Source organism: Daphnia magna, linkage group LG6 (assembly GCF_020631705.1).
Source record: "Daphnia magna isolate NIES linkage group LG6, ASM2063170v1.1, whole genome shotgun sequence".
Lineage (NCBI taxonomy): Eukaryota > Metazoa > Arthropoda > Branchiopoda > Diplostraca > Daphniidae > Daphnia > Daphnia magna.
Genome location: NC_059187.1, coordinates 10274056 through 10287857, shown reverse-complemented (window position 1 = coordinate 10287857; position 13802 = coordinate 10274056). Strand labels below are relative to the sequence as shown.

The window sequence follows — 13802 nt, the reverse complement described above, 5'->3', positions numbered from 1 at the left end:
CAGCAGAAGGATATCGACCGGAGTACGAACATGCGCGCCGTCTTTGAAAGCAACAAAACAGCGCGTTCAACGGGTTCTTCCTACATCCGTCCAAATGCGAGAGAAGGAAGAAGAAGTAGAGAGAAGAGGGGAGCGCAGGCGGAGTCGCCCAGGCGAAACAGCGATTGAGAGCAAAAATAAGCTAGGAAGGAGGAGTGAGTGTCTATGCAACTTGTACAGCTTCTTCTCTCTCTGGCACACAGTCGACGATAGCACACAGTTCGCTTGCTGGCTCGCCCAACATCTTACGCTCCTGGAGTTTGCTCGTCTCTCTTTTTAACTCTACGGCCTTTTGCTGGTTGCCATTTCATTCCGCTGTTTACAGTCGCCAGCTATGGTAAATTTTGAATGATTGGTTCCATTCATCAGTTTTTTTGTTTGTTTTTTTCATTATTAATAATCGATTTATTTCCTAATTGATTATGGCTTAATGATATACCTTTACGGTTTGATGACATCAACTGTTCTCCCTTGTCTGGACGTGTTCACTGTTTTTGGATAGTACGGATTCGTCAATTACGCACTCGAACTTCTCGTCCTCGAGAATTATGGTAGGATTGCGCCACTGTTTCATTCTTAATTATCTGATAGTGCAACACCGTCGGGAATTGTATTTCTTTTTGCATTCTTTTCGACTTCCTTATGCGGCAACAAAAATAAAACAAAAAAACTATCCAATTAGGAAAGGATGTCTGGGAACAAATCAAGTAATAATCCTCTTTGGCTGATTGATTATTCAGTTTCATTACCTTTCGTTTGTTTAATTGTAGAAAGGAAGCCGAAGTCAATATGGAAGGCCATTTCCTTGTTCGCCAAATCTACGAGGACGACGTTACGTACAATATTGTTGGAGCAGCTGAACGCGTTCTAAGTACGTCATAATAACTTACCTGTCACTTTATCCAATAATTTTGTTCCGTTGTTCGTTATGCATAAAATTGATCCAAAAATGCACAGAGGTGCCAGCCAATCTCCTGTTGGAAAAATTCGGGGAGAAATTTCTGGATTTCTGCCAAGATTCCGGTTATGATCGAATTCTTCAGGTATTGGGAGCCACACCCCGCGACTTCCTCCAGGTATCGTTTTCTTCAATCATACGTCGTCTTCGATATTCCTAAAAATCATTCTTTCGACGCGATGATTTTAGAATTTAGATGCCCTGCACGATCATCTAGCCACCAGTATGTAACACATTGATTTTAATAATTGGATGAAAACGAAGGATACCTACTGTAAAATAAATGACTTGTCGTCTTGATTTTGAACAAGTTTATCCTGGGATGAAGGCACCGTCTTTCCGTTGCACCGATGCACCTGACGGCTCTCTCATTTTGCATTATTACTCCGACCGTCCTGGTCTCGAATCGATCGTCATCGGCATCGTTAACGTATGAAACGTTATCGTCTCTCTTCAGTTTATGATTAAGTATACAACATTTCTGTTTACAGGCCGTGGCAAAAAAGCTGCATAAAGTGGACGTTGATGTCAAATTGCTGCGCAGTTCGCAGGGCAGCAGCGGCCACGGCGAATTCCTCATTCAGGAAAAGAACAAGGCCAAAACACACCAGGATACGACGGCCGACGACGTCGATCTCATCTTCAGCTCCAATGGTTTGTCCTTTCCCCCTGTGAATGGAAAAAAAGAGAAAACATATATACTTTATTTACAATGATTAAATTTATTTCGTGTCTATCTCACATTTAGAACCGAAAATATCGTCCCAACTTTTTTGCCGGGCTTTCCCATTTCACGTTTTATTCGATCGAAACTTGTCCATCAAGCAAGTAGGCGATTCTCTCAAGAGGATCCTGCCCGCCAGCATCGATCGATCCGACTGCAAGATCACAGATATTTTGCGCATGGTAAAACTAATTTTTTTTTTTTTATGTGCAAGTTCATAAGGAGATTAAGTTTTTTTTTAAAGAAAAGAATCCTGACTAAACGGGAAATCGGGTCTACAATCGATAAACATTTGTTAATCTTGTCGTAGAATCTTTTTCGTGCTCTAAAGACGCACACGTTCGGATAAATGTCAAGTAGTCGATGACCATTTCGATAATAATTTCTAGAAAACAAAACAAAAAGTGAACGTTTGTTTGGGTGTGTATCAGGTTCGACCTCATATGGAGTTGACTTTCGAGAATCTGTTGGCCCACATCAACACGGTGTACATTCTCGTGACAAAGGAGAAGAAGATCGACGTTCAACAACAGGATAAGGCGGTTCCATCTTTGGCCACCTGGCGCCACGAGGACGGAACAGGGATTATTCAGGAAGCCAATCTACGTCTCAAAGTATAAATGAAAATATTCTTATTGCCCTCTGGCCTCTAGTTGCGCATCTGTTGCCGATCACTTGCACCTAAAAAGCAAGACAAATGAATGTCCCTGTCTGCAACCGGTTTTGCTTCATCTTGTTTTTGTTTTTTCATTTTGGTATTGCTGTTGACAGGGCGAGATGATTCATGTTCCAGAGAACGGCCTAATGCTTTTCCTCGGTTCGCCCAGTGTCCTCAATTTGGAAGACTTGACCAGGTGTGACAAGTTAAATTGATGATTGGTTGCCATTAATCAGCTAAGATGATACTCCTGACGCTACAGGCGTGGATTATATCTGTCTGATATTCCCCTGCACGACGCTACGAGGGATCTGGTGTTGCTGTCCGAACAGTTTGAGGCTGAATACAAATTGACTCGCGACTTGGAAATGTTGACAGACCAGTTGCAACAGACCAAAGTCGAATTGGAACGTGAAAAACAGAAAACAGACACGTGAGATAACGACACTATTGACACTACTACATCACGATTAAAATCAACATGTTTTCTTACGTGTCAGGTTATTGTATTCGGTTCTACCTCCTTCTGTGGCCAACGAATTGCGTCACGGACGTCCAGTTGCTGCCCGCCGTTACGAAATGGTGACTCTCCTCTTCAGCGGCATCGTCGGTTTCAGGTTTATTCTCATCACCTAATATTATTCAAGAAAAAATGAGTTAATCTCAATACGAATGCATTAGTGATTTGTGCGCTCGCAATTCGGATGCCAACGGAGTCATGAAAGTCGTGCGGATGCTCAACGTTCTCTACACGACATTTGACGTATTGACTGACCCAAGGAAAAATCCCAACATTTACAAGGTGCTTATTTATCATGTCTTTAGGCTGTTCAGGGTCAAGTTACGTGCAGATCATAAAAAGGGAAAGCAAAAAATGTATATTAGTTAACGCGAAAAGAACAGGTGGCGCAACTCGAACAGTCACGTCTCTCTAGGAATTTGTCAAGGACCTTTTTGCCAATATCATCCAACAAAACTTTAGCCAATCAGATATGACAACGATAAATTGACGTCTCGATAGGTGGTCAAGTTTCGCAGGACAAAAAGAATGTATAATTTATTCCACTGGACGTGGACATGTTCAAAACAAAAATACTGTCCTTTCACAAGAGTTTTGCTTTTATGGTCGGGGAAAAGCGGGCATCCGTGATGTTTATCTAGCTTGGCTTTTTTGCACAATATTTTGCTACGTCGCGACTGTTGCGTCATTCTGGCCTCACAGATTGATGCCTTTGCATTTCCCAATCAACAGGCCTTATGGGGTGGAAAGTTATTTGTGATTAGCATACACGAAAAAGATGACAAAACAACAAGAACATTTTTGCTACACAAGCTGATTTATCTTTTGTGCGTCTTATGGCAGGTGGAAACAGTGGGTGATAAATATATGGCCGTCAGCGGCTTACCTGAACCGTGCAAAGAACAGGCTCTCTGCATTGCCCGATTGGCTCTCGACATGATGGACTTGTCAATGGACGTCTCCATCGATGGCATCTCCGTGGTAAGCAAAGCAAACTTAACTTTTGTTGTTGTTTTAGGGACGCGACATTCTTTGGTTTTCCCCTGGCAAATCAATCAGCCGTTTTCTTTTTTTCCCTTACCTCAACGGCCGAGGCTCGCTCCACCCTTTTTCTTGCCGCCCAGCATGCCCTCTCCGTGAAGTTCACAGGAACCATGTGGCCTTCCAAGTCTATGGAATAATGTGATGATATATTCCAGAAGGATTGGCCGAGTGACAGATCAGTCATCTGTAGCAGAAAACAACCAAAGTTGTCTACTTCTTTCATCTCTCTGTTCAACGAACAGAATCAGATAAGATTCCAGTTTCTCCATTTATTTCTACAGCAACAGGAACAGGTTGGCCGATCCAATGCTGGCACACACACACACACCATATACTTACAGTAGCTGTGCAGGACCACATCAATGGAGGCATCATTTCCATTAATCTATTCTTGCATGTATAGACACAGATATAGACTGTGTCAGACACAGGCTACTGGGCTAGTTCATATACAATCTTGTTTGGAGTGCCAAAGGGCGTGTGTCTGCGGTCTTGGAACGAAACGGATGAAAAACCCATTTAAGTTTTCTTACAACTACAAACAAAGATATGAGGGATATACGTACGAGCATAAAGACTTGTTCATTTAGTTTGTTTGTTTTTTTCGGCAAAATGAAATCCACAACAGACTAAATATGTATGCAAAAACGTGTTTTGTCATCAGCCAAAACAAACTAAGCAGACGAACAAACAAAAAATGAAGGATGGGTTCTCCTTTCGATTGCAAGTGTAGAAATTCCGTGCTGCCAACATTTTCGCTGGAATCCGGATGAAAGTCTTTAAAGGAAAGAGAAAAACAACAAAAGGTGGAAAGAGGTTTGGCTCTTCATCCCTTCAGTTGGAAAACTTTTCCTAGTCCCATAAGTCGTTAGTTTTTTTTTGGGGTCGTGTGCTGAAGCTGTTGAGCCTCTCCTACCTCCCTTCTTTCCACTCAACTGACGATGGATTGAGATATGAAGACGAGCCTCCTGTTCTTCTTCTCGAATAAAAAGCAACAAGCTCCTTCAATGGAGAACGAGAGAGTTGGTAATATGGGACGACGTTGTTTGTTATAATGTTTTCGTTTTTATTCTCAAGTTACCATCCAGCCAACTCTGCCTAGCCACGTTTTTTTCTCTCTCTCTCTGTCTCTAACCCTCTCGTTTGCTTGCTGGAGATGCTTATCGATATTGTCGGGACAGAGGCGGACGGGCGGAACAAGAAAGTTTAGACAAGATAAACAAAAAAAGGGAACGTAAAATCACCCTGCTGGCATTCACCGAAAACCCCGTTAAAAGAAAACAACAACCCCCTTTTTAAACATTTTCTCCTCCAACTCGCACTGCGTGTGGTTTACTGATGTAATAGTCTTGTGATGTCTAGGCCTATCAAGTAATAGGGGGGTTGGGGAGTCTATCGGATGGAAATGCGAGAGAAACCACCCCTGTAAAACTTGGAAACTCACTTAAAATCTCTTTAAATGAAATGAGAAAATTATCTTTTCTCTCTCTCTATCTGGCTAAGTGACTAAACAAATCATTACCAACTTTCTGTAAAATAGCAAATCACCATTGGAATCCACTGCGGAGAAGTCATGACTGGAGTCATCGGACAGCGAATGCCTCGTTATTGCCTTTTCGGCAACACTGTCAACTTGACCAGCCGGACAGAGACGACGGGCACTCCGGGCAGGATCAACGTCTCGCAAGATGCTTACCAGTATTCGACTTTTTCTCAATTACGGACTGTATTCATTCAACTGCACAATTATTATTTCGACGTTTCAGGTTGTTGCAAGAGCCGGACAACCGAGACTCGCAATTTTGTTTTTCTTACCGTGGTCCTGTCGTAATGAAAGGGAAACCCGAGCCAATGAAAGTCTATTACCTGGACAGGGCCTCTAGCAGTGCAGCCATCACGGCGGGTTGGACAAACCCGATCGACTAGAGACAAACGATTGGCGATCATCAGGTGCCAATTGGTTTTTCGTTTTCACGCCATTCCTATGTGTAAAAACTGTGTACCACGCGTCGTTTAGCTTAACTCGTTTACCTGTTTTCGTCGGTACGTAGTGCAATTCTAAGATGTAAATATGATTGCAAACGTACTATAAATGTAGGAACGTCAGAAAGCGACACTGTTTCACGATCTGCGGCTTAAAAGATGAGCCGAGTTTGGTTTTCGACGGCCAACTGTTATTGTCAACATCGTTCACATATACTACACGGCAATGTCAGTCTTGAATTATTTTCTCTTAAAAACAAATTGGAATTACACGTCATCCTTTAACACTCGTGACACGCACACATACAACATTCCTGGCGATACGTACTCGATCGATGTCTTGAGCCATTTCCGTTCTCTGGCGTTTGCGTCATGTTTTTAGAAATCGTTGTTTGGTGATTGGTTGATGGCGTCTGTGAGTGACGACTGATTGTCGAAATCGTCGTTGAAGATGTTGTCGTGCAGTGCGCAAAAAGGGGAACAGTTGGAGGTGTTTGGTTATTATCTGGACGGATTGGATTTCAGCAAAGGCCGCAAAGGGAAAAGGTGCCATTCTCAGTGGACTGCGTCTCTCACGCGCTGGAATTGGAGCTAAGGCCGGCAGGAGATTTTTTGTTTGTTTTTTTTTTTTAAAGCGCGGGATGATGTATCGTGCTGTGGTTTTGTTTTTGTTTTCGGGCATATCCATACAACGACGACGACGACGACAGTTGACGGCAATGACGACAAACAACGACGACCGTTACATGTGTCAAAACATTGTCTGTTTAATGTATATAAAAGGCTATTTAGTTTTTAGTTTTATTGTTTCGATATCTGTGCATTGGCTGGATGAATTCAGCCGCTGACGGATGAAGAAGCCGGTCGCAATTCGTTGCGTCGCGGGCAACGACCTGCCAACTGCACGTAACGGCCGTAATCGCATTCGGGAGTCCCGCACTTTTTCTCGATGATGCACCTAATTTTATCGTTCGGTTTTAGTTTTTTTTTTTTGCAAAGGAGACGACAATTGGCATACACAAATGAACAAAGAGTAACGAACCCTCTGTCACGCGGAGAAAACGCGTCCAACCCGCGTTTCAAACGGCCGCAACGCAGCAGCGGTTGACGCGCTGGCCGATGATTCGATGGCCATTTCCCTCGATTGTTGCTCTGATGTCTGTGTCTGTGATGGCGATTCTCTTCGTCGTAACACTGGCACATTCCGCACGTTGTCGTCGTCCTCTTCTTTTTGTCGTTACCGACTGGCGTGTAACCGGAAGGGCAACGACATTGGCTCCCGCTGCAAAAATAGAAAAGGCGATTGAATTGAAATGAATGCAACTAGTCCAACAACTAATCACCGGCTGAGAGAAAATGTCAACCGATGTTTGTTTTGTTTTTTTCTTCTTTTTGACGAAGAAATTGAGAGAAAAAGCGGAAGAAGATTAAGGCTGACAGAAATTCGTTTCCGCCTCAGTAAATCGGTAAAGACAGTACAGTTTCTACTAATGGCCATCGAAAGGCCATCAGCTCGGTGGAAAACTCATCCAAGAGTAAAATGAAACAGAAAAAAGCGATTGATCTGTTGAACGTACTTTGAATGGTTCAAGTTCTTGGTTTGAAGTGGAGCATCGCTTAATTGTCGCTTTGATATCATCGGATGGGACGATTCGCTGACGAATTCTTCTTCTTGTTCCTCTAATATTTCTTGATCACGCTGCTGCAAAAAGAGATGCGGATCGGCCGAACGGGCCATGGCGACTCGGCCGAGTTGTCGCCGACGCAGCTGGACGCTTTTCGTTTTTTTCTTGCTATGTTCGTGATGGTCTTTACCTTCGTCGCTGCTGTTAGTGCCGTCATGCAGCAGAGAGGACGGACGCCGACGATGATGATGGCCGGGCTCGTCGGCAATGCTGTAAGGCTCCGTTCGCGGCATGACGTCGCTATTGCGACCAACGCATTCGCACGACGTGTGATTTTCAAACGACAAACGGGTCACCGTTCTCTTCGTTTCCATCCCCGTCATTGTTAAAACCTATTTTTCAAACAAATATTTTTCCTGTTTGACTGTTGTTCATATTTTTTTCCTTAAACCGTCCCGCGTCTCAATACAGTAATCAACGATTTAGAACTTACGAAAAAGGGCAAGGAAACGGACTCGATGTGTGAGGCGGAACAAGTTTTCGAATCATCGGTGCAACATCCGATTTCGTCGGAGCAACGATGAAGCCACGTGCAAGCCGGAAGGTAGCGGACGTTGGGCGCCGCCTCGTGTTGTTGTCGCACGTACACTAAACGTAAGGCCGGCGTCGAACAACTGGCGTTGACCATCCGCTGGATGTGTTTCTTCACTTCCACCGCTTCCTCTTCTGCTAAATTTCAACGGAAAAACATTAAAAAAAGATAAACTCACTTCACGAATGCCGCGTCTAACGTCCAACTGACTTTCATCTCTCAAATGAGCGTCTGCTTTTTTGTAGTTGTGGCCGTCTTCTTCTGCCTCCTTTTGCTGCATCAGGGCCGTTTTGATTTTGCTTTTTTTGATCTTCCTAGCCTTGAGTCTTTCTTTAGCTTCGCTGATTGTCAATGTCAGCGATGAACGGTCCACTCCACCATCCGCATGCCGGCTAACCACTGACGGGCCGCTAGTCGTTACTCTTTCATCTCTTTCCCCTACCTGTCAAAGATTATAGAACCATATGAAATTATTTTCTAAGTTTTTAAAGAATCTATTGGACATGTCCCATTGGGATTCTTTTTTTTTCTAAGTTGAAGAATGGCCGCTCGATTGGAACTGGAAAAAAAAAGAGAAAAGTTAATGGGGACTAGTCCATCAACTTTTATTCACACATCAGTGCAGCTTCTTTTTCCAGTTAAAAATAAACCCCCCCTTTTAGAGGATTCCGACATGGTGTTCTTTTACTAGTTGATGCCACCTTGTGATGGTATTTATTGTGTCACATGCACACAGACTAACCCGGGCGCCCCCTTTCATTTCTCCTGTGCCTCGTATTTTTTTTCTTTTTATTTGAATGGCGTCAGCCAAAAAGGTAGGTAACCAACCAATAAGGTGGCATTCGTGACAAGAAAGTAGTAAATCTTACGCAAATACGTGGCACACAGCAGCAATGAGTCAGAGAGCGGGGGGGGCCTTATTCAGTTGGTTGGACCTTAAGATAGATAGTTTATGGACCGGTCTATAATGCACCACCGACATCCAGGAAATTGATGTAAGGAAGAAAAGAAAAAGAGAGAAAGAAGACATAAAAGAGTGCGCCATTGACGTAACGTCACACCTCAAACGCACATCGATATCGTAAAAAAAAAAGGACGAAAAAAGGGCTAAATGTATGAGTCCTGTACGCCGATTTATTGCGATTGCATTAAATAGGGGTGGGGGGGATTCAGAGTTATCACCCACTGCTCTGATTTACGACCGGAAACATTAATCCATACGTGTATAGGATAGATTTCCATCTTGCGCGCACACATTTCTTGGATTGTTTGCCTTTAGAAAGGTAAATAGAAGATGGACGTACTAATGGGGTCATTTTGGTATTTAGGAAACGGCCGATCTTTGGGTGTGTTGTCAACTTTGATTTTAACAGATAGAATTTCAAAAAGTTTTCTTCCCACTATAAATCGAAGAACAAGGTACTTGAATACACTAGGGGAAGGCACATCAGTCAATCAAAAAGGATTCACCTCTTTTTTTTTTTTTAGTCTAAAAAGACACCAAGAGAAAAAGGTAAACGGAACTTGAATAGAAAAGCGGATCGAGATTGGGAGGGAGAGGCCACATTGTTTTCGGTGAAAGAGCTATTTAAGGTCCTTTACTCGAATAGAAATGAAATGGGCAGCAGGAGCGGCAAAAATGGCCAAACCCAACCGGTCAATGGAGAGGGGTGGTGTTTCCCCTTGTGTGTGGCCTCACCTGATTTTTTCAGTAGAACAACAAGAAAGAATAGAAGAAGAAAAAAATAGAGGGGGGTACATTTTTGCTAAAGCAAAACAGTCGGAAGAGACAAGAATAAAAGCCAACATTCCTCAAGTTCCATCGGCCAATTGGTGCTGCTTTTGTTTTATGTCTTTACAATAGTCCCAACCTTTTAGTTATTTCAAGTGGCAAAGTTTATTGTACTACCTCTTCCAACGAATCGTCAGTCGTCTCAATCAAAGTGGCGGTGGTCGTCGTCGTTGTTGTTGTTGTTGTGCTGCTGGGCAATGCGGTCGTCAGCCTCGTATTCAAATTGCGTTTCGTGTTGGCCTGTTGATCGAGTCGTTGCAACCAGTGACGTTGAAAATGAGGCAATCGACTGAGATCTTTCAGCGATTCTTCTGAAAAGGCAACAGCCGAATGTTGGTTGCCCATCGAACAAGACATAACTAGCAGCAATAACGACACGGTCACCATCGTATGGCCCATGGCCGTCATTTTTTCTTTTTAATTCGTCAATGAAATTTGGCCGTCAGTCACACGGCAGCCCCCCCTCCGTTTCGACGGACAAACAATGAGCGCCGGCGATGTGAACAGGTGACACGGAGACACGGCAATTGCGATCGATCGGAAATCAACGGGATGATTGGGCTAAAAAAAGGGAAATAACGTCAGGACTGGACAACGTCTTCTTTCAAACTGATTGACCTTCTTACAGCATTGCCACTAGAAAAAAGAAGTGTGTCTGTGTGTGTGACTCTCTGCCTCTTTGGCATCTTTTTTTTTTATTCTTTTTTTTTTTTTCCCAATGTCTGAGTGGCTTCTTGTGGGTGCCGCATCTATAGACGAGCCCCCCCTCCGACCATTGGAGTGGCGGTGCCAATGGGCCGGAGGTCGCTGGGCCATTTCCCAATGCCCCATTCGGATGTCTGTCCTGTCTCTTTCTTCTTTTTTTTCTTCTTCTTCTTCTTCTTTTTCTTCTATCGTGTATATTCAACGTGTGCGATGGGGGAGGAGAAGAGAAAAAAAAAAGGACGGCCCGTTTCTCTATCGCCCCTCAAAAAATAAAAAAAGACATGCAAACGTATAAGTTATGATGTGGACACACACAAACACACACACAAAAGCGCTGCGGCCAGCAATTTATGCATCGAATTGGCAGAATATGGCGAAACGAGAATATCTTTTGGCGGCTCTGTTGCTCTCACTCTCAGCGTGTGTCGCATCTACCTGCGTCGTCGTGTCGCCGCAGAAAACAGGTGAAGCTGTGCCGCTTCTTGCTCCTATCTCGACTTTCAATCACACAGACGGAAAGAAAGAAAAAAACGAAACGAAAGAAGAAAAAAACAAGAAACAAAAAGAGAGGCGACTTGCGAGACGAACAATTCAGTCAGCAAGTTGATCGTCGGCACACAGCCACCAAGGTGGTGGTCTGCCGGGTCACGTTGAAGGTCTTCTATATTATTAAAACAGCATCGTATATATTTGGAAGGTGGAAGAAGAGACGCAGTCGCGAGTCCTTAACGTACAAATCGCACACCGTCCTACAGAAAGAAAAAGAAACGGAAAGAAAAGAAAGTCATCATCGTACTGTGTCATAGCCGCATGAGTTATTATCTCTTTTCCTTATTTCTTTCGGGTTTTTTTTTTCTTTTTATTGTGTCTTTGGAATGTTTGGATAGACGACACCTTTTTCAGGGAAACTGATGCCTAGTCGATAAAAGAAAAGAAGAAAAAAATACAAGTCAAACAACGACATGCCCAAAAAGAAAGAAATCAGTCGTCTTCACGCCGTTTTTGTGTTTGTGCCCCGCTACAGCCAATCTGAATTCTATTTATAACGCCATTCCCACATTTTTCATGATTATCCCCCCCCAACAAAAAAAAACAAAAAAAAATTACGGAATTGGAATAGATTTGATTGAGCTACCAATTCTTGATCACCGTCATCATCTCCACACTCCATCCGTACACAAAGACTATACTGACGTGTTTTGAGTCCACTAATTGGTGATGCTAGCAAGCGGTGGAGACAACCAAGACCATCAAACAAGCCTAAATCCAACCATTTCTTTTCCTCTTTTTTCTTTTTCTCATTTCCCTGTTAAATATAGAGACACAACAGCCTCCAAAGCTTATAAGACTCTAGACACTTATAAGATGAAGGACAAGCAAGCTAACAGGAAAAGAAAATCCGAGACGTGCAGCATCTCTTCTTCGTTGAAAATGAACGTATTAGGTACCTCCCTTGTATCCTCTCGGGTTTTCTTAATGGATCCCTAATGGTCCCCATTCTTTCGAGATGCTAATTGCCTAACCGTCTAACTTTTGTTTGGCGACATTTCAATAATAGAAGAATACCAACGGCGTTGCCAAAATGCCGAATTTTCCATTCGACGACAAGAAAAGCAAAACACTTGTTACATCATCTGATTAAATTTCAATTTCCCTCACCAACAAAAACAAAAACCGTTATATATTACGTGAGGCATTACGGTGCAATGCCCAGATTTCCCTTGTCAAAATTCGTCTCACGATTGCCGCCAATGATGGATGAGCATTCGGCTACTGTTCCTTATCCACCACTCTACATACTACATATAGCCAGCACAGAGTCAGAAATGTGGCTGCAAGGCGTAACCGTTGGACGCGTCCCACATCATAATTTACTACAACTCTTCATCTAGTAACGATCCATCATCGCTTCCTTTAAAAAAAAAAGAAAAGAAAAAAAAACGAGGGGAGTTGGTTACGTGATTGTGTTGCAGGCCCTTAACGTCTATATAGCGACAGAGCATGGCGACATCACGCCCGGCTGGACGGGCTCTGGCGAAGCAGTGATCCCATCCGCATCGTAGTTGGGATCTATAAATATAAGGGGAGCAGCACTGATCCGCAAACGGAAAATATCCAAGTGGGCAATCGATTATCTTTGTGTGAAGCAACATTTTTTTTGATTTTTCAAGAACAAAAAATAAATAAAATAGACGCCTTTTGATGTTTACGTGATACATAGAGAAGCCAGCTTCGTGTACATCTACAGGCCGTTTGGACTGAACCAGTAGAAACGGATCGGAGCTTTTTCCCGGTCAATGAATTGCGTCCAGCAAAGAGACTTTGAAGGGGAAACAAATCGAGCATCGTCCTATTTACTTTTCAAGTGACTCGTCGTCTCAACCTTTTCCTTACAACACATCTATTTTCAACTTTTAGCAACGTTTGATGCACAAAACATGCAACAAGAACGACGAATGCCAGGGGAAACAAAAAATGTCACAAACAGATTCTAATTTAAGGAATAAATGCCTGCAAGATAGATAGGGCCTAGTTTGGTTTGATGGGATCAACTGCTCAATTCATGTTTGTACTGCACCCATTAGAAGAAATCGGATTCAATGCTGATGTAGCAGATGATTGAACGTGACGACCCCACTTTGCACACGCAGATAATGAGTTACAATTATATCTCGCCATACACAAAAAGTAAGGAGGGCAGTGTGTAGCCAATCGAGACATCGTTTGACCAACCGACGCTAATACCGAAAAGAGAGCAAAACCAGATCGGATTGAAGGATCTCGTTTGGCGTCGCACGTCTCATCCACAATGATGGATCAATTGGGTCAACGGGAACGAAAAAAGACGTCCACTATTGATCTACGGTTACGTCTTGCAATTGTTTCCTTTTCTCATACTACATGACATTATTCTAGAACACATCAGCCAACATCGACTTACATCCTAGCGTTACAACATCTTGAAGCATCTCAAAATAATAAAGAAAGTGTTGTTACCTTGTTCGACCTTAAGTATCCACATGCAGAGTGGCACGCTTTATTTAGTAATTTTCACTTCACCACTAAATTGGTAATTGGATCTCTCGTACATGATATGCGTACGGTCAGCAAAACTAACGATAGTGATGAGCAATGACAAGAATGGCCCACGGATAGTGTCCT

At 43.1% G+C, this 13802-nt stretch overlaps 2 protein-coding genes and 1 long non-coding RNA gene across 5 annotated transcripts; 1 reads left to right on the top strand and 2 right to left on the bottom strand.

Annotated features, from left to right (window-relative positions):
• Positions 1-229: 229 nt before the first annotated feature.
• LOC116924334 lies at positions 230-1878 on the bottom strand. Its single transcript, XR_006647730.1, has 6 exons — positions 1740-1878; positions 1271-1666; positions 930-1165; positions 789-857; positions 479-678; positions 230-371 (listed from the first exon to the last, which is right to left on the bottom strand). It is a non-coding gene; the product is annotated as an uncharacterized LOC116924334 (long non-coding RNA).
• On the top strand, positions 235-6166 carry LOC116924331 (guanylate cyclase soluble subunit beta-1). The gene is made up of 17 exons (XM_045174814.1): positions 235-376; positions 542-590; positions 722-746; positions 810-910; positions 997-1115; positions 1187-1220; positions 1309-1427; positions 1489-1651; positions 1746-1903; positions 2153-2335; positions 2493-2575; positions 2642-2812; positions 2880-2996; positions 3061-3181; positions 3743-3880; positions 5484-5641; positions 5710-6166. The coding sequence occupies exons 1-17, from the start codon at positions 374-376 to the stop codon at positions 5867-5869; spliced, it is 1902 nt and encodes a 633-aa protein (XP_045030749.1). The 5' UTR covers positions 235-373; the 3' UTR covers positions 5870-6166.
• On the bottom strand, positions 6096-13770 carry LOC116924332. 3 transcript variants are annotated; one of them, XM_032930854.2, is made up of 8 exons: positions 13638-13770; positions 10562-11389; positions 10053-10496; positions 8354-8585; positions 8045-8280; positions 7504-7943; positions 6969-7208; positions 6096-6884 (listed from the first exon to the last, which is right to left on the bottom strand). In XM_032930854.2, exons 3-8 carry the CDS (start codon positions 10341-10343, stop codon positions 6764-6766), a joined length of 1560 nt encoding a protein of 519 aa, XP_032786745.1. In that variant the 5' UTR covers positions 10344-10496; positions 10562-11389; positions 13638-13770; the 3' UTR covers positions 6096-6763. The 3 variants fall into 3 exon arrangements, with proteins under 3 accessions (XP_032786745.1, XP_032786749.1, XP_032786748.1); XM_032930858.2 differs by having other exon boundaries at positions 8045-8277; XM_032930857.2 differs by lacking the exon at positions 10562-11389 and having other exon boundaries at positions 13638-13655.
• Between the last annotated feature and the right edge of the window lie 32 nt (positions 13771-13802).

Coding starts and splice junctions, on each gene's coding strand:
- LOC116924331 (XM_045174814.1), top strand. Junction 2,813..2,879: donor GAAAAACAGAAAACAGACAC/GTGAGATAACGA, acceptor CTTACGTGTCAG/GTTATTGTATTCGGTTCTAC. Junction 2,997..3,060: donor AGCGGCATCGTCGGTTTCAG/GTTTATTCTCAT, acceptor CGAATGCATTAG/TGATTTGTGCGCTCGCAATT.
- LOC116924332 (XM_032930854.2), bottom strand. CDS start 10,343: ATGACGGCCATGGGCCATACGATGGTGACCGTGTCGTTATTGCTGCTA. Junction 7,209..7,503: donor AAGAACTTGAACCATTCAAA/GTACGTTCAACA, acceptor CTATTTTTGCAG/CGGGAGCCAATGTCGTTGCC. Junction 6,885..6,968: donor TTTTCTCCGCGTGACAGAGG/GTTCGTTACTCT, acceptor CGATAAAATTAG/GTGCATCATCGAGAAAAAGT.